This window comes from Opisthocomus hoazin, chromosome 25 (genome assembly GCF_030867145.1).
Source record: "Opisthocomus hoazin isolate bOpiHoa1 chromosome 25, bOpiHoa1.hap1, whole genome shotgun sequence".
Taxonomy (NCBI): Eukaryota; Metazoa; Chordata; class Aves; order Opisthocomiformes; family Opisthocomidae; genus Opisthocomus; species Opisthocomus hoazin.
Genome location: NC_134438.1, coordinates 4,579,087 through 4,598,446, shown reverse-complemented (window position 1 = coordinate 4,598,446; position 19,360 = coordinate 4,579,087). Strand labels below are relative to the sequence as shown.

General features: G+C 51.5%; 1 protein-coding gene across 1 annotated transcript in view; it reads right to left on the bottom strand.

The window, feature by feature from the left end:
* Positions 1 to 10,528, bottom strand: part of IPO9 (importin 9) — a 39,379-nt gene extending 28,851 nt beyond the window's left edge. The window contains exons 1-3 of the mRNA XM_075442872.1: positions 10,342 to 10,528; positions 744 to 805; positions 18 to 104 (exon numbers count right to left, since the gene is read on the bottom strand). Coding sequence (XP_075298987.1) covers positions 18 to 104; positions 744 to 805; positions 10,342 to 10,528 — 336 coding nt within the window. The remainder of the gene's footprint in view (positions 1 to 17; positions 105 to 743; positions 806 to 10,341) is intronic.
* Between the last annotated feature and the right edge of the window lie 8,832 nt (positions 10,529 to 19,360).

Below are 19,360 nucleotides of genomic sequence, written 5' to 3'. Positions count from 1 at the left end.
ATTAAACCAAGTCTTACCCTTTCCGTGGTCTCTGGAGGTCTAAACTTCTCGGACTGAGAACACCAGTGAGTTTCCACATACTGTTTCAAAATGACAGACGCTAGCTGTATTAGAAGAGAGGTCAAGAATCAGTAACAAAACTTGCAACCATGGCGTCCCCCCTGACCCGTTTGCTCAGTCACCCATCCCATCACACTGCTTTTAGAGGAGCAACAGGGCTTGCCAAAAACGCAAAATCTTTGTGAAACGGACAAAAAATAATTTACTGCAGTAAAAAAAAATGAACTGATGGTCATTGGTTGAGCAATGACGGCCTGTACAGCACTGACACAAAGCAGCACCTTCATTTCCCCACCTCTGAAAAGGCACAAGGTATGGGCCACATGGTAACTAAAGAAATCCAGAACCTAAACTTCCTTTTCAAGGAGGAAAACAGCTATAGAAAAAGCTGCTGCAAAGACACACTTCTGCTTGCTGATGCCTACCATCCACCTAACAAATTGTGCCCATTCCCAGGACAGTACTGCCTCACCACCAGCTTTATTAAGTCCGAAAACCACTACTTTCAGAAAAGGTTAAGTTTATAACACCTGTATAGTGACGGCTCTAGAGATATGTAAAAGAAAATGGAGAAGAAGTAGTGGAAAGCTACCTCCATTTTTTCCCCTGGAAAGGTGAGAGAATGTTTCAAAAACCAAGGACACTACCATCAAAATTCTTTCTATAGTTCCAGGTAAACTCACCTGACGGATGGCCAGAGCTCCCTGGGGATCTACCGTCAGTTCTGCTAAATGAACACCAAATTCTGCAAGGGGAAAAAAAAGAAAAGAAAAAAAAAAAATGTTGGTATTGGTAAATGTAACTTTTATTCCCACACAGCAAAACTCATCATGATTTTTGGAGCAAGACATCATACCAATTGAATGACTCATATGTGGGAAGGAGAAGACAATTCCAAAGTGTAGCTACTCAAATGAATCATGAGCATTAATCCTCCCTTGTGCTCTCCACACAAACTTCATTTATTTCCTCAGCACCTTATTTCTTTTTCTCGTGGGCATAAAATTTTGCAATGCAGGTTAATAACAAGCAAATGATTTACAACTTTTTAAAAAGTCTTATCTACAACGTAACATCATTGGTCATGTCCCTACGTGAGGGCTGCATGGAGAAGATCCAGGATGGGGTAAGACAGAAGGCTGTCAGCCAGCAGTCCCTTTTTGGACAATCAGGGTTCATCCAGAGAGTGATTTGGAAACATCACTTCAGCTGTCCCAAAACACACCCTAAAGACAGCTCAGAATGCGCCAAGCACCTTCCTGAGCAAACCCTGCCCAAGCAGACTGACACCAGGAACCGCCTGTACAATCACTTGGGCTGCGGGACCCTCTCCGGTAAGAAATTTGTCCAGAGTCTCTTCTAGTTGCCAGGCAAGTTCTGTAACAAAGGCAAATTAAAACGCTTGTACCAATTCTGTTGATGACTGAGTGCACAGTAAAAACCAAGAAGAGCAGCTGTTCTGGTATGATAAATCCATATGCCTCAATAAATTTGCTTAAAATTACAACTTCAAGTTGCAGGTAGCTGATAACTGTACTAAATACTTCATTTCGTTTTGCCAGTCTGCTTAAGAAATGCATTTGTGAGGTTTTAGTTCAAGAAATTGCGGAGCAGAAGGTATGCCCCGAGGTCCCACTACCACAACCTGACTCCCACGGACAGGATAAACGCGCTTACAGCATCCCTGACAAAAACTAATGAAAATTCTTCTGAAAAAGAGTTCTGCAGCTTTCCTTGGCAGCATATTTGAGTGCTTCACAAATGTGGTGATCTGAGTTTCTCTGAAAATCCACCTCACTTGTATGAGGCTCTTCTGGGCTGGGAGATAATTGCCTCTCACTTTCCCGTGCTTACACTGAACTTGTCCAGTTGCTTCAATCTTTTGTCACAGATCATGCATTTAAAAACAAGAGGAAAAACCCCCTCTCATCCCAGCTGCAAAAGCAGGAGCCACATTCTGAGATGTACTTAACACAATACCCCTCTGAACTCTAGCAGTAATTATTCTTCTAGCTCTTTGCAACATTCCAGACTTGAGCACAGCACTGCATTTCAGCCACATTTTTGAAGTGTGTAAATGAACGAAGAAGCCAGAATAAATGCAATGGCTTCACATAGTTGCAACTCACTACTATGACTCTATTTTGCAATCTTTAAATCTGGTTGCATGCATGCCTTTGATTTTTTCCTTTACGTGTGGTACTCTGCACTTGATCTACAGAGTTTTGTTTCAATCATTCCAGGCCATGCCTCCAGCTTTCCCACATCTTATTAATTGTGCTCTCCAAGCAGCTTGCAGTGCCCTCATTAGTAAACCACAGGTGTACTCACTACTGCAGCAACCGAGAGCTCTGTCTGAAAAGCCCCTTGGGCTTCACAATCAGCCACTGATAACAGCACTACGCACAGGTTTTCAGCCAACTGTGCATCTTACAATATTGCAAAACTGTATGTTCTTAACTGATAAATGATCATTGTAGCAAATCCACATCAGGAACCCCACTGAACTCAGATCATACCCAGCGCTTGCTCATTTAAGCAATAAGCCAGCTCTCCTGTCAAACAAAAATTGGATGGATTTATTGAAAACAGATCATATGACACTGTATTAGCTGTGTAGCATCTATTTATCCTATTATGTTATAGACACTGGCAAGCTGCTTAATGAGCTGGTCCAAGATTCTTGCCAGGGACTGAAATCACGCTGACCGCTGCGTAGCAGACTGCCTTCCCTTTTCTCAAAGAACTGGTTTGTTATTGGTTTTTTCCCAATTGGGGAAACTTTCTATTTTTATCATGGGCAACTGCAGTTCAAATGCATCTCTTTGCAAGTGCTTCCTCTGCTCATATTTTGTAGATTTGAGATATCAGAAGCACCAAGTCTTCTTCCCAAAATAAAGTCTGTAAAACCGAAAGATTAGAAACTTTTACTGAAGGGCCTGGCATAGGGAACACTTAGCAAACACACTTCCTTCCAGCTCTGCTTCTCCTCTCCATTAACGTCGATCTTAGGGAAACCCAGCTCTCCTCCTCCACAACCGAGCTCCATCTACTGCATAACCAGTTTACATAACCTACTATCTCTTCACCCCCAACTTTTTGGAGAAATTAAGCCAGACTAAATGGAAAAATAGTATTAAGCAAGCAGGGAGGAATAAATAAAGTTAAATTAAGTTTGCAGAGACCAGATCTCACAACCTCAGCAGCATCAGAATTCAAGTTCCCTTTACCCAACATCTGCCCACCCCTTGTGCATCGCAGTCTTCAGCTACACAGGCGCAGACAACATCTTCCACAGGACTGGTTTTCAATAACGTCATCACAAAGGAACTCGGGTTGAAAGCACCTTCAGGAGGTCGTCCTGTCCAACAGCCTGTCAAAGCGGGGTCAGCCACGAGGTCGGATCAGTGCAGAGCGCTGAGGGCATCTGCACGCAGACTGGGAAGAAATACCAAGCAAGTACCTAACGCTGAGCTGTTAATTTTTACAAATGTGCTTCTTTAAAGAACTTCAGCATCCCTCGTGCTGCTCAATGTTTGTTCCAAAAGCACTCTTTTTTCCAGCACACCTCTGAAAACTACAACGGTATTTTCCCTATTTCTTAAAGGACATAAAGACCAAGGCTAGTTTTCCCCAGCATCCGTATTAGTTTTAGACATCTCACTTGAAATCCCTTCTTGGCATCTTCTCACTACACTCAACATGTCTGCAGCATTTCAGAGTGCAAATAACAGCATTTGCTGCCGTGAATAACCTTTCTTCCTGAAAGTCAGACGTCACATGGCCCAATGTGGCCATGTCTTATTTCGATTTCCCTGTTAAAAATTCAGTTCAATGTTAAAATGCTAACTTCTGTCAAAAATCCAGTGCAATTTATCCATTCACAGGATTTTCACCCATCTCTGCCCATCATCCACTCAACTGTAATTCAAGTTACAGCCAAGAGACCACCCCTACAACCACATATTGTGGTCATGTTTGTCACTGCTCCAGAATCCCTCCTTCCACACAACACCATGAAATCACATATTCAAGGAGGTACCCAGCGCAACACAGAAATTACTCTCCACACCATACGCATCCAAACAGTTACGTCGGGAAGGAGCTGACCGTAAGCAGTAACACGCTGAACTGGTGAAGCACAAGTGATGCTGTAAGTTTTGTGCTATTGTTGTACCTACGGCTGTTCTCCTGATACAAATGGACAGCAAACCATATCGTGCAAATATCAGAGAATCAATGGAGCTTTAAAGCATCAAACTAAATATGCCGAGCCACCTACTCTGGAAGAGAAGACATGAAAAGAACATTTGTAAGACCCTTTAAGCCAATATTCAAATCTGAGATCATGTTCAAACCAGAGCACGGGCTGTCTCCTGCACAGGACTAGTCTCAAACAAGATGGACAAGTAGGTCAGCATGCCCAGATTGACACGAGCCAACCTGCCAAGGCCAGCACCATCCTCACAGCCACCTGCATAGCTCAGCTTCTGGCAGCAAACGACCTTGCAAAGGACTGAGCTGAAGATGCCTTTTCACACACAAGAAGTCACAACACAAGCCACACTGAAGACAGCCTTCTAAATGTCTTTTCTACCCGCAAAAAAAGGGCAAACAGAAACCCATAGCACAGACAGGCAAAAGAAAGGCAACTCTCCAGCCTGGAGCCATTCATCTATCACCACCACACTTCCAGAGCATAAAAGTCGATAGCTCAGAGACTTCATACACCATAAAATCTCAAACTTGCCATCTAACCAAGCAAGCGGGTAGCAGTCTTTTTCAACTGTATCAGAAGCTGGCATTAAAACTCCTTATCAGCATATTTTAGAGGAACGCGTTGCAGACACTGCTCCTCTTCACAGGGTCGAAGCAGGATCCCTGCTGGTGGACATGCACCTCCTTCAGAGACACTGCCCCTGCTCCGACATTCCGGGAGGTGCCTCGGCCTCCATACACGTTCTCTGATATAGCAAGACCTAGGGAAACAGGTCATTTTTACAGAATTATCCTCAAGTCAGATGACGTCAGCCGTAGCGCACACACATATACCATCAGAGGTGGTGTCTGATGTTACCTGGACAGAGCAGATAAAGGGCGAATGGAAACACTACCCGCTCTTCACTGGGAACAAGTCGATGGTGGAGTGGAGCCAGGTCAGACACAGGCACAGGCAGTACTGCTGCACAACCCGGAGCTCTCATTTCCCCTGCCTTCCCCCTGAACAGCCTCAGACATTGCTTTTATTTATGTTCCATTAAAACCCAGAGACAACAAAGGTCACCAGGTGAACTTTCCTCTTTCCAGAGACCGACAACAATGCACCTCCCATCCCCAAGCTGTCAGGTGGTGCCTACTCCCACATTTTCTCAGCAGACCGAAGATGCAGAAGCAGGGAAAAGACTGAGTGGCCGGGGACACGTTTGGAAGTTGTTGCCACCAAGTCCTTAGCTCCAGAGCTGATGTCCCATATTCCTCCAGAACAGACATATCACGTCCGACAGGAGACTGCTCTCGGATAGCTCAGCCTGCTCCAGAGGCTCAGCTCCATCTGCATTTCTACCCATCCCCTTGTACAAACACCGGCCAGATCCACTACCAACCCGCTTCAGGGAGCTCCGCTGCACCCTCACAAAAAACGGAACTATCCCAACCTGGTCAGACCCTGCGTGGAGCAGAGTGGGCGCTAGCTCACGGCAGCAAGCAACACACGGGGAGAGCTAGCTGCTGTCCTGGCTTAACCATCTTACACAACCCAGCCTGCAAGCGGCTTAAGGAAAGAGGCGAGGGCAGAGCAATGCTTCCTGCAGCACACCCCCTCGGAAGTCTCGGCGTCAGGGACCTCCTGCAGCAGGTGCTGCATCCGACCAGCGTGTTTAACAGCTCTTGATGAGTTTTTTGCTCCAGGAATGCCAAACCATTTTTAAACCATTCCTACCTCAAACACCAAACAGTGACGAGCTCCATGGTTTGCACACCGGGAGAAGCAACCTACTTCTTTCTGCTTGTTCCAGAGTCACTTTCATCTGATCTCAGCTTTATGAGAAGTTACAAATAATCACTCCCACTCACCTTCTCTGTTGCTTATGATTTTAGAGGCTCCATCTCTACTAACTCTTTCCCAGGCAGAAAAGTCAATGTATTCACTCCTGCTGAGAACAGAAGCTTTTCCACCCCTCTGTGAATGCCATTTTTACTGCCCTGCTTTCTCCCTCCTGAGAGCAGCAAGCCAGTAATGCATGCGGCACTCCGACTGCAGAAGCATGAGGAATTTATGTCGCGCTTTGTTCTCTGTTCCCTCCTTAACGGTCCATTTGGCTTGCGGAGCACGGCAGAGCAGTGAATGGGTATTTTCAGGGAGCTCTCCGCACTGACAATGGGATCTCTTCTCCCAGCAGCAACAGTTAGGACAGCCTGTTGTTTTTTAGGTATCGTCCGGACTGCCTTCCCCCTCCTCAAGCATTATTTTGCTGACCAACACTGACCCACACCTCACCTTCTGCACGCTCAACTCGCTCTTGTGAAATCATTCTGTAATTATTGCCACCGATTCTCACTCCGGCCAGGCTGAGCAACACAGCTCTATCAGCAATTTTGCCACACCACTATTCGCTCTTTTCCACATCATCTACGAATGTGCTGAGTAGTCCAGCTTCACGTGGGACTCTTGATTATTTCCTGCAGTGTGAAACATAACCAGCCGCTTCTACCTCTTGTCTTCAAGCTTTTAACCAGTTATTAATTCAAGAGCTGCCTGCAGCAGTTTAGTTTCTTCAAAAAGTTTCAGTAAGGGAATTTTCTAAAAGCTTTTTGGCAGTCCCAGGATGCCTTCAAACAGTTCTTCTATTAAACATAGCTCGACTCTGCCACAACAATCTCATGTACCCTGCTCTCATCCTAGCTCTTGACACAATTTTAACTACTACAGACAGTGCAAAAGCCACACCAACTCACTTGTAACAACCCCAACATTCACCCCTCCACTCCTCACCTTACAGCTCTTACTAAAAGCTGTCCCATGCTTACCAACTTACATTTACCCGGTCCCTGAGTGACCTGAAGTGGTAAGCTTTACAGCACAATTCGTAGCACAGTGATTTGATGTCCAAGTCCCTTTAGAACTCTTGGAGATCCACCCTGCAGCACTTGCTGTTCAAACCAAACTGATTAGTGAAACTGCTTCTACTTAAGCTTCAGCTCCAACGTGGACTCTCCCACGTCTCCTGCAGATGCCCTTCAACATGGCAAATTAAGTCACCACCAGCACAAGCAATTCAGCTTTTCTGCAGCCCTATACTCCTTGCAGGTACCTTGCACACTTTGGTCACCTGTTGGCTATGACCACCTCCGAAATGCTTTCTGCTTCGGCAACATTTAAAGCATCACAAGTTTTTATGTATTTAAAAAGTTTTTCCTCTTTTTTTTTGCCCTACCTTCATTTACTTTTCAGTAAAATTGCCAACACTTGTGCTTCTTTCTACTGCCCTCACTTTGACTTTCAGCATCTTCTTTACACTGCTTAATGACACATTTCTTGTTTCTTTAAAGTACTTCTGACACACATGATCTACATTCCTTTACCTCAATAATACAGTGTTGGCAAACACTGTATTCCTTTAGCCCCTCCTCTTGGTTTTTGCAAGTTTCTCCATACCAAAGCCAGCACAGAAAGGAGAATACAGCTTACTCCTCCCATGCTGCTTGCCTAGGACGAGGAGGAATCACAGACGTGCAGGATAATTTAGCTGGAAGAGACCTCAGGAGGTCTCCAGTCAAGCCCCCATGACCAAAGCAGCACCAGCAGCATCAAACCAAGCTGCTCAGAGCATTTTGTAGGCAGGTCTTGGAGATACTCAAGGATGGAAATGGTACAGCTTCTACAGACAATCCGCTCCAAAGCTTGCCTCTCCTCACAGTGAAAAGATTTCTCCTTATATCCAGTCTGAATCTCTCGTTTCAGTTTGTGCCTGTTTTCCTTCATCCTCTCCCACCCCCCAGTGTCTTGACAACCTCCTCATAGTTACCAGAAGCTGCTGTCAGGTCCACCCCCAAAACCCTCATTTCCATCCTGGAAAACCCCTCTCCCCCAGCGTCTCCTCACATGGCAAGTGCTGCAGTTCCCAACCAGCTTCACAGCCCTCTGCTGAACTCACTCTTGTTTGTTGCTGCCTTTCTTGTACTGGGGGGGTGGGAGCAAAACCGGGAAAGTGTTTTAGATGTGGTCTTACAATCACTGACTAGAGAGGGCTGATGGCTGCCTCCAATCCTGTTCACACAGCCCAGGACGCAGGTGGCCTTCAGGACACGCAGCTGTCCTGTCCAGCTCACCGGCCACCAGGATTTCCAGGCTCTTTGCCACAAAGCCTGTGGTGGGTTCTCCCGTCCCAGGCGCAGAACTTGGTACCTGTCCTTGCTGGATTTGAGGTGGTTCCTCTTGGTCCATTCCTGCAGGGCTCTCTGGGCAGCAGCCCTGCCCTCAAGGACATCAACAGCCTGCCCTCCAGCTTGGAGTCACCTGCAAACTGCACAGGAGGGTATTCTGTAGCCTCCTCCAGCTCACGGGTCAGGTCCTGTGACAGACCTGTGCTGTTCTGGGATTGCAACCGCAGAGAAATATTGGGTGACTTTAGGATATTTGTAAAAAAGTGAAAAAACAGAAGTGTAGATGACTCCATTCTTCTTGCCCTTAATGTTATCCACCAAATGTAGTTCTGTTGCATTCCTGCACTCTCACAGGGACCTTATGGACATCAGCCACCTAAAGCCATCAGAAAACATTCTTTTCTGGAAATCTGCTACCCAAACCATTACACAACCTTGATTTCATTTCTTGTGGTAAGATTCAGACTGTTTGGGGGAAAAAACTGTTGCCACTGAAGAGCATACTGACTGCAGCAGCTATGGGTCAATGAACCTCACGGCACTTCCAGACTCGTACTACTGCAACGCCGCCAAACTGCTCATTAACAACTCCAGTAGGTGCGGTGGCAACACACAGACTTCCAGGTAACCCATCACATAAGACCTAACCTGAGAGTGTTCAGAATCCATGTTAAGGGACTGTGCAACAAGTAACGTTTTATCAAACAATTTGCCTTCCTTTCATCACCCCAGTCTCCTTCCCAGAGTAACACAATCACAACATTATTCTTGACCCCTTACCCCTTTATTTTCCTTACTGTAAACTTCCTTCGATAACATTTCTGAGCTAAAGTTCAGGAGTAGAAAGATTTTAAAACACTTCAGGAAACCCCTTCAGAACACAGAATCAGACAGAGTCAACGCAATATTTCCAGGAGGGTCCAGGACCAACCAGCCCATCAAGCTGCCTGGCCACAGGCACAGCTTGGGGCCATGGGCTGCAGCACTGCACTCCTCAGTGCCCAGCTCCTGCCATCTGCAAATCTTCCCGTGGTTTCTACAGATTCTGGTTCTTTGGGATGGGTCATAAAATATCAGCTGAAGCGAAATAAAACGTTACGATCAATAGGTTTTTAAGTGTAGCATCAAGTGCACGAACTAGCTTAGTGCCACCGTAAGAAGGCTGGGTGAGTAATGGAATAGAGATGCTGCTTGAATATGGGGTGCTTGCTCTTTTAAGCTCTGTCTTTTCCAAGCCATAGGCCGGCTGCCGTCCAGCTCCAGCATCTCGTCCAGCTCCAGCATCTCACATGTCCTCAGCTCTCCACAACAAACAACGGAGCCCCGGCGCGGGAGTTCCACAGCAGCTGAGGGCACAGCTACGACCTGACCACCCCCAGCCCAAACCATGCCGTGTACAGACCACGACCCGCCGGACACGGGCACGCACCGGGCACACGCGTCCAGAGGGCATAGGGAAGCCTCTCCACGACCACCGCGTCAGCAGCCTCGGGGACTCCGGCTCAGGTGGAACAAGCTGCCCGAAGCACCGGGCCTGCTGCCCGGCCACCCCCGTCCCGCCCCGCGGCCTACCGGTACCGAGCGCGGAGGGCTCCCGGTCACTCCGGCCCCCCCCAGCGCCCCGCTGCCGAGAACGCTGCCGTGAGGAAACCCGGCGGCGGCTCCTCCCGGTGACCTCCGCTGCGGGCCCGCGCCGGGGGACCGCCAGCCGAGCTCCTGAGGCGGGGCAGGGGCCGCCCCCCCGCAGCCGGTAGCGAAGCAGCCGCTGGACCTGGAAGTTTTGGCCGAGGCCAACGCTCGGCCACGAGGCGCCGGTACCGGGAAGGCGGCGGCGGCCTTCCCCCCCCCGGGACACCGCCATTTCCCGCGCGCCCCCTCAGCGGCCCGGCGCTCACTCACCCTCCGTCACCTCCAGCACCTTCACCTGCTCCTCGGCGGCGGCGCGCACCGCCTGCACCGGGCACAGGATCCCTGTCAGCGTCTCCACAAGCGCCTCCTTCAGCCCCTGCGCCACCGGCCCCGGCCCGGAGCCGCCGCCGCCCCCGCCGCCGCCTCCTCCTCCTCCCGCCGCCGCCGCGCCCGCCATCGCCCCCCCCCGGCCCCCCCCCCGGGCTCCGCCGCCGCGCGCGGGCTACGGGCCGCCGCGCGCGCCAAACGCCCGGCACGCACGCGCGCGCGAGCGAGCGAGGCCGAGCGGAGGAGGTGGCGGCGGCTACGCGCGGCGCTCACAGCGCCCCCCGGCGGCGCGGCGGGATCGCTGGCTGAGGGGGAAGGGGGGCGAGAAATGGCGGCGCCCGGGGCAGTGACGGGGGCCGGAGCGGGAGCACTCGGGAGTGCCTCGGCACCGGGCGGGTCCCGGCGGAGCCCGGGAGGCCCCTCTGTGCTGCCGGGCCGAGGCGTTCCTGTCACGGCGGGAGCCGGGGTCAGTCAGAGCCTGGGGGAAGCCGCCAGTCCCTCGGGCCGCCTCCTCCCGCCCGCCTCAGGGCGAGCTTCCTCAGGGCCAGGGAAGCGCCCGAGGGGCGGATGGAGCCCCCGGGCCAGACCGGCTTCGGTTTGCTTCCAGGTGGCCTGAAAGTAACCCTTGGGCATGAGGTTCCACAGGATCACACAAGGGTTTGGGTTGGAAGGGATCTATGGATCATCTCGGTCCAACCCCCCTGCCACGGGCAGGGACCCCTTCCACCAGCCCAGGGTGCTCCCAGCCCCGTCCAGCCTGGCCTTGGGCACTGCCAGGGAGGGGGCAGCCATGGCTGTGCTGGGTGACCTGGGCCAGGGCCTCACCACCCTCAGCAAGAATTTCTTCCTTATATCTAATCTAAATCTCCCCTCTTTCAGCCTGAAGCCATCACCCCTTGTCCTGTCACCCCTTGCCCTTGTCCCAGCCCCTCTCCAGCTCTCTCGCAGCCCCTCCAAGGCACTGGCAGCTGCTCTCAGGTCTCCCGGCAGCCTTCCCTTCCCCAGGCTGCCCAGCCCCAGCTCTCCCAGCAGAGGGGTTCCAGCCCTCGGATCATTGCTGGGGCCTCCTCTGGCCCCGCTCCCACAGCTCCAGCTCTGCCCTGTGCTGAGGGCTCCAGAGCTGGACGCAGGGCTCCCGGGGGGTCTCAGCAGAGCAGGGCAGAGGGGCAGAATCCCCCCCCTCGCCCTGTGCCCTCGCTGCTGGGGACGCAGCCCAGGGCACAGCTGGCTTTCACACTGCTGGGTCCTGTTCAGTTGTTCATGCACATACCTTCCACCCCCCCCAGTCCTTCTCCTCAGGGCTGCTCTGAACCCATTCTCCCCCCAGCCTGGATTTGTGCTTGGGATTACCCCGACACAGGTGCAGGACCTTGACTTTGGCCTTGTTGAGCCTCATGAGGTCCACCCAGGCCCACCTCTCAGGCCTGTCCAAGTCCCTCTAGCTGGCATCCCTTCCCTCCAGCGTGCCGACCGCACCGTGCAGTTTCCTTGCAAAGGTGCTGAGATGGGGGCACACAGAGAGGTTTGAGTCCTTCCTGCCCTGCCACTCCATGCAATTTCTGTGCGGAAGCCAGGAGGGGACAGGTGGTGGCCCTGCTTCAGGGCAGCACTTTTGCAGGGCACCATGATGGTCCTCTGGCTCTGAGCATCTTGAGCACAAGGGACAGGGCCGAACCTCAGGCAGCTTTGCTCCCATCCTCAGGCGGGCAGCTTTGTCGGCAATGGCTGAAGAGGCAGCTCAGGCTGCAGGCACGTTGCTCCAGGGTAGAGCTGGAAGGAAAATAAAGCCTCAAGTCCTTGATTCAGGTTGGAGTAGTGCTGTATGCGATGCTCAGGGGAGGCAAAAGCAAGTGGGCTACTGTCACTGCGTGAGTCGGGAGCAAGGCAGCTGTGGAAGGTCTTGAGCTGTGAGCAAAATGAAAGCCACACATACGGAGGGGAGCAAAGTACTGCTCTGTTTCCACCTCTGTTTTCCATCTCTGTTTATTTAGGAAGTATAAGCAATTTTACAAATCTTTACAGGTACCAAAAAGCAGTATTAAAAAATACCAAATGGGCTTCTTCCATGAGGGACAGAGACAGCATTGCATTTCGGCACGGCGCTGGCAGGTCCGAGTAAGCTTTGGAGCGTGGTGCTCCAGGGGATTTCTCCGATCACGACAGGGACAGCAGCCGTGTTAGCGAGTCCCCGTGCTGCCACGGGCTGTGTTACGCACTTCTTACTCCTTCCCCACAGGTCTCTCATGACTCAGACTCCCTCCAGCATGGGGGACCTTTTCTTCCCAGAGGAAGCCTGTCACTGTTCTGGTTGCCACGAGGAACCATTTTCCTTGCCCACCACACTTTCTGCTTGAAGCCTACTTGAGGGTTAGCGGGTGATTACCTGGTAATAGATGTGTTGCCATCGAGTATTTGGCTTTTAGCCTTGTCCTGGTGCTATTTAATAATAAAGCATGCCTCGTCCTTTGCATACGAGTCCTTGTTCCCCTCCTAGAGACAGCCTTTCCCCATCCACCCATCGCTCTGTTTGTGTACTCTGTTATATTCCAAGCCGGATTTGCCGACCTCTTCCGACCTGGAGTCCGTTCCTCTGGGATAACGTGTCCGGTCACATTCTCTGCCACCAGTACATTTTCAAACGTTCTTGTCAATAGCGATGCAAGCAAATGCTCATATAAATCACGCGTGCAACTATTTCAGCCTGAGTTCAAGATTTTCTCTCTGAGTAGAAAGCGCAACTCAAGGTATTGTGGAAACACCAGCCCGGGTCCAGCTCCCTGCAGCCGCAGCGGGGAGCGAGTGTCTCGCTGCACACGAGCACTGCCCGCGTCCTGCCTCGCTCCGGCCCTTCCCCTCCGCCCGCACAGGGCTGGGTGGCCGAACCGCTGAGCGGGCAGGAGTTGTTCGCACGAACCCCCGTCCCCTGCGAGAGCCAGAGCTCCGTGCTCTGGCACAGCCCTGTGACGCTCTCCCTGCGTGGTCTCGCTGCCCGGGCAGCGGCGGCTCTTCAGAGGGCGACTTCACAGCCGAACGGGGCACGGCCGGTGGAGGTGGCAGAGCTGCTCTCCAGACGCGCTGCTGTGCTCACACTAGGTGCTCTCCAGGCAGCTGCAGGTAGGTGAAACCGATCCATCATGACACTTTGTAATAAAAATATCCCCCACACCATGAAGTTAAGATTTTTTTCCTGCACAAGTTAGGGAAACTGGGCTGATGGACCCCGTCTTACCCCCTACACTGGGCAGGACCAGGCAGTGCCCAGCACTCCCCGCGCCAAGCCACGCTCTCCCAGGCAGTGGCAGGGAGGTCGGGGACAGCAGAGGTCATCCCCAACCAGCGGCACAGGCACAACTGATTTCGGTTGGTGTTTTTGTGGGGAGAGAGAAGAGCAGACTTCAGCCACATCACTCGCACCCTGAGGCAGAGGCTGGGCCCTGGGGGCCCTGGTGATTGCTAGTGCCACCGAGAGTTCTCTGCAAGGTGAGTAAGGATTGATTTTTTTCTTTTCTTCTCAGTCCAAAACACTGCTTCTGCTGGAGGAACACGCAGGTATTTGTGCAGGGTCACCCGCTCAGCTTCGCACTGTCCCAGTATTCTGCCTTAGTGGAAGCCGTCAGTGAATTCCTGCTGCACCAAGATCAGGGAGACAGGCTGAGGCCCATCTCACCAGACTTTCTGCTGCCACGCTGTGCTGGCTGGCTAACCTCAGAACCAGCATGTCAGTGTACCTATTTGTGATCATTTTCGTACCTTCTTAGCAACCAGAACTGTTTCCTCTGCCCTCCAAACATTTTGCAGGACACGAGGATGCAGTTTAGGGGCAGGAGGGGTATCCCAGAGCAATGCTTGTCTAGTCAAGTGACCGCGCAACTGCTCTGAATGCTTCAACTCACCCTTCTGTAGTTGTAGAAGTGACATTTATTTGAGTCTTCCAGGCTCTTTCAGGTTTGAGTTCCCAACTGCTTTGTGCACTGCACGGTCTCTTCACACGTTTTCCGCACAGATGCGTCCTGCAAAGCCGGCAAACCTCGAGCTCGCCTCTCAAATGCCGTGCGTTTTGCCTCAAAGCCCAACGCATTGACATTGATCTTTTCTTCTGACAAGCTTTAGGGAAGGAAGTTCAGTCGCCACAAGGAATTATATTCTTGACATGAAAAGGTATTTTCTGATGAGCTCCGTGGTTCCTCCTGTGCTGTTTCAACTCACAGGCAAGGCACACAAGCCCTCACGCTCCCCTGCAGACCTGCGGCAAGGAAGACCCCACAGAAAGACGTGCAGCTGGCAGGGGACTGCTGCAACCACCAAAAGTCCTCCAAGAGAAATCGGGGCCAGCACGAGGAACAGGCGCAGCACCAGCCCCCATTACAAGGCGTTTTGGGGGGGCATTACATGGCACAGGCCTGACCCATCCCCCACTTGGGCAGCAACAAGAACAGGAAACCTCAAAAGCCCAACAGACACCAAAGCAGCCCAAAACCCCAACAAATATTGGTTCATCCTTAACAAACCCTGGGCGATGGAGATGCTCTTTGAGCGAATTGTGTGTTCTGTAAACAGGGAGCTACTGCTTTTACTACTTTTTATAAAATATTTATACATTTTTAGATGCCGAGCTCACAGATTTCAGGAAGCAAGCACACACGCATAAAATCCGGCCCAGTATTGTGATTAAACAGCCAAGGACCTTTAAAAAAATGTAAGTAGTAAGATTAACAAACATTTAAAAACTTGAAAAACCAAGGTATGTAAGGTACCGTCACGAAGCTGCGCAGCTTTTCATTCAGGGTGTGCCAGATTTGTTATCAACACCCTTTCAGCAAGCCTTCCTCGCAGCACTTGGAATTTTGGACCCAGCAGTGTATCACATCATCACATGTGCTTTCATTTTTTTTTTTTTTTTTAGAAAAATATTTCTTCCTTCTATCAAAGATCTTTTTACTGGAACCCACAGATACCATTTTTGTCTGTCTCGAATAGCAGCCCAGTGTTGAACCTGCAGTACTATTAATCTAGCATGACTGCTTTATCTCCTCTTCCAGACACAGCTTTTATTTTTATTGATGTTGCTCTTGGTGCGGGGCTGTTGCCTTCAGACTGACACGTTCACGGCCTAGAGGAGAACTCTCAAGATGTGGCTTGTTCACTTCTGAAGAAAGGATAAAGCTATTTTTCAAGGCTGCACCTCAGCCCTGCTCTTGGAAAAGCACGTTCATTTCTAGACTCACAGCAGAGTCATCTCAGCGCTTTCATGCTGCTGCTGCCCACGTGTGCGCTCTGGAGACCTTCCCTTCCCCAATCCGTGTGGCACGTGCAGTCGTGGCCTCCAGACACACCTCCGCCTGCAGACACAGCAGCTCAAACCCTCGCTACCGTGCGTGCTCGTCGCCGCTCTGCTGTCTGCCCTGACAGGGGTCTGGCCCACAGCCGAAGTCCCTCGCTGCACCTCCCCTCTCCCTGAAGCGTGCCAGTGCTTCCCCAGTGCTCCACGCATCCGTCAGCTGGAACGCAGAACAGCCTCTGGGTCAAGCTGCAAAATTAACTGCGTTGTTACTGCATTGTTTACTTGAATACACACGTATTCAGCCAGCGTCAGACACCCCCCGGCCCCGTCCTTGCGGCGGGCAAACAATGACTGCTGAAGTCCCACAACGCACAGAGATGACAGTCCAGTCCTGGTTTTCCCCTCTCAGGGCCATTTAACACGTAAACACGCGACTCCATGGCTGTGCAGGGAACATTCCCCCTCCCTGAATCAATTCCGCTTGTACACCCAAATTTCAGCCACATATGAAATATTAGAGACTGATGTCCCCAAGAAATTACACCCTTCTCTGTACCTGGAACTCCTTTTAACCCCCAAGCAGCACACCTTTCTTGTCTTCTCACCCCGGAGCAGAGGTCTCAGCACAGACCACCACCCGGAAGGTGCTGGGGAAGGGAAGGACTGCATGGTTTTACTGTTCGAGACAGAAGTTCATACCAAATCCTTGGCACACTCTTCTCTCCCGATGCACTTTGCTCCACAGAGTTTTGTCTCTGCTGGTGGCCGGCTGGGCTGGCCGCTGATCACACCCACAGAGCAACTCCAGCAGCAGCTTCTGCCTGTGGAAAATAAATCTGTGTATGCATTACCCGGGTGTGAGCAGAGAAAACGGATGGCGCAGCAGGTGATGTAAGAAAAGTGTGACGAAAACCAGCACCACCTCCACCACCTTCACTTAGCAAGCACTGACACAGCTGCCCAACATCTGTTTTGCCACTCTCTGGAGGGATCCGAGGCTGGAGATCCACACGGACACCCGGCCACTGCTGTGCATCAGACTGCACAGCGACCAACCTGGCCACCAGCGTTCCCAGCCTTCCTCCAAAGCTGCCAACCTTCTGCCTTCAGTTCCACAGCTCTCGGTGACTCAGCGTTCAAGGCATCCGCAGCGTCTGTTGGAGTCACGAAGCCTTTTAATCCTGTATTTGGTTCCAAAAAGGAGAGCCAGGGCCAACGGGCTGCCCTGCAGACAGCTCTGCTCTCAGTGCTGGAAAGCCCAGTTCAAACACTTCAGGAACTCTGCAGCTAGGTCCTGGAAGCAACCACCAACGTGCTCAGCACTGTGGGCTTCGGTTTAAGACCAGAAATACGTGGAAGCAAACCCCTGCCTCTCCTTCGGATCGGGTATCTTACTGGTGCTGCACGTGACCACAGCCGGGGCAGCCGGGCACGTTTCAGCCTGGTCCGATGCTCCTCCTGTGGCACCAGAAAGTGCACATCACGCAGAGCAAAGGCGGCACAACGGACACGATCCCAGCGTCTGATGGATGGTACAGGAAGGCTTTAAATAAAATCACATTTTTCAGCCTTGAATCCACAGGTAGGGCAGCTCGCTGAACGCAGAGGCCGTGCGCTACTCCTATTAAATCATGAGTTCGGATCTGAGCAACCCAGGGAGGCTGATGGATGTGGTTGCTTCATTCTAAAAAACAAGATTTTTGGAAAAATGAAGCAGGGTGGGGTGGGAAGGACTTTTTCCTGCTTGTTTTGGTTTATCCTGTGGAAATCTAGGATGGACAAGAAGAGGAGTGAAAGGGACGGCTGATCTGAGCAGACGCTGCTGCTAAGCGTGTTCTGCCCTCACCATCCTCCCTGGTGGGGAACGTGCACAGGGCGCTCGCAGCAGAGCCCACCCCGAAGCGAACAACAAGTCTCTTATTTAGTTCGACAAGGCCAAGCCCCGACCTAACCCAGTCTGCAGGAGCCCCACGGGGATGAAGTCCAACAGCCACGGCCCCACGGCGCGGCCGGCACCGCCAGCCCCGCAGCAACCCCCAGCCCCGCACTCCCGAGGTCACAACTCCAGCAGGAAATAAAACACAAATCCTCAGGCAGACGCCCGGTACTGTGGGCACAGGTTACCCAGGGACGGGATTTTCTGTTTCTGTAAAGTTTTCAAGCAAAGATGCGGTAATTTCCCAAACATCATGCTCTAATTCTACTTCACTCATTAGCCCTGCTGAGAAATTTTGTTGTCAGGACCACAAATGTCTCCTCTGGCCTCCACAGTGCACAAAATGACAACTTCCCCTTGGTCCTCCACTGAGTCATCACGTTAAACGTCACTGCATCGCATTTCTTCTAGCACTTCTTGACAAACAGCCATTTCTTCAATGGAAAATAATAAAAGGGACACTGCGAAAGAAACTTTTGTCATATTTTCAGCTGCATCAGAACACTCTGCAAGCTCTTTCTATTTCAAGTTTGTTTGCCTGCCCCCTTTAAAAGGAAGTTATTACAGAGCAGGTTTTTTCCCACAGCTTGGAATATTCTCTTAGCATTGCACAAAGGCTTCTTCCAACCCAAAAAACCAAAAAACACCCCCAGCCACCCCCCCACCCCCCCAAAAAAAACCCGCAAAAGATCCTTTTGGTAATTACAGTAAATAAAAAAGACAAAAGCATACACACGCTTAACCAACGCACACATGGTCAGGTTGTCTCCCCTTCCCTGCTTTTACACAAACCACCTACGCCAGGCTGAAGATTCTCGAACAGTTAAAGCATTCTCAGTGTTAAACCCCCCGACCCCCCTGGGCAACCCAACTCCCGCGCCGTTCTGATTCCCCGCAGAGATCCACCGCGGCCTTCCCAGCCACGCAGGGCTCGCAGGCCTGAAGCCAGCAGTGCAAGATTTACCAGCACATGGCTCTCGATGAAGGGAGGGAGCACCAACACTGCCGCACTTCTGGTGACAACGGGATGTCGCAGGGAGAGCGCTCGCTCCGATACAAGGATCTCCTGGACTCCCACCACCCAGGGCTCCACGAGTTCCACCCCATCAGGCCACAGCACCGCAGCACGGTCACCAGGCCGCTTCCAGAGCGGTACCAACCATGTTCTGCACAAGCCACATGGGGTGCAGCCCGTCCTGCAGCACCCTGTGGGCTTAAACACAGAACCTCTCCTCCTCGGAGCAACAGCGCCCGAGGCAGCACCGCTGTGCCAGCACCCGCACTGCACCAGTCCAGCAATTTCCTTCCTCCTCCGGTTTTTAGCCTTAACACGAGCAGAAGCAGCTGACAGGAATCCGCTCACAGCCACGCCGAGAGCTGCGGGCCAGCGGCGCGGGCTCGGCTGCAGCAGCCGCACACCCCGCGGCGAAGGGCTCCGTCCCACGGCCGCCGGACCAGGCTGGCAGAGGAGCTGCCCCACACCCTGATCCTGCCGCCGCCAAGTCACAACGCGGAGTTTCAATCCTTCATTCACCCAACCTGCAAACCTTTCAGATCTGGGAAAGCTTTGCGAAAGACTTGAAAAAGGTTGACTTTTTGGTGTGAATAACATTTTGATCTGCCTTCTCCTTTCAAACCTGAATATAATATACGAGTAAGGTAAGAAACTACCAGGGCTTTGGGGGTTGGTTTGTTTGTTAAGCTGGACTTCTCTTGAATAAGAGCACCCATCAATGCAACCACTA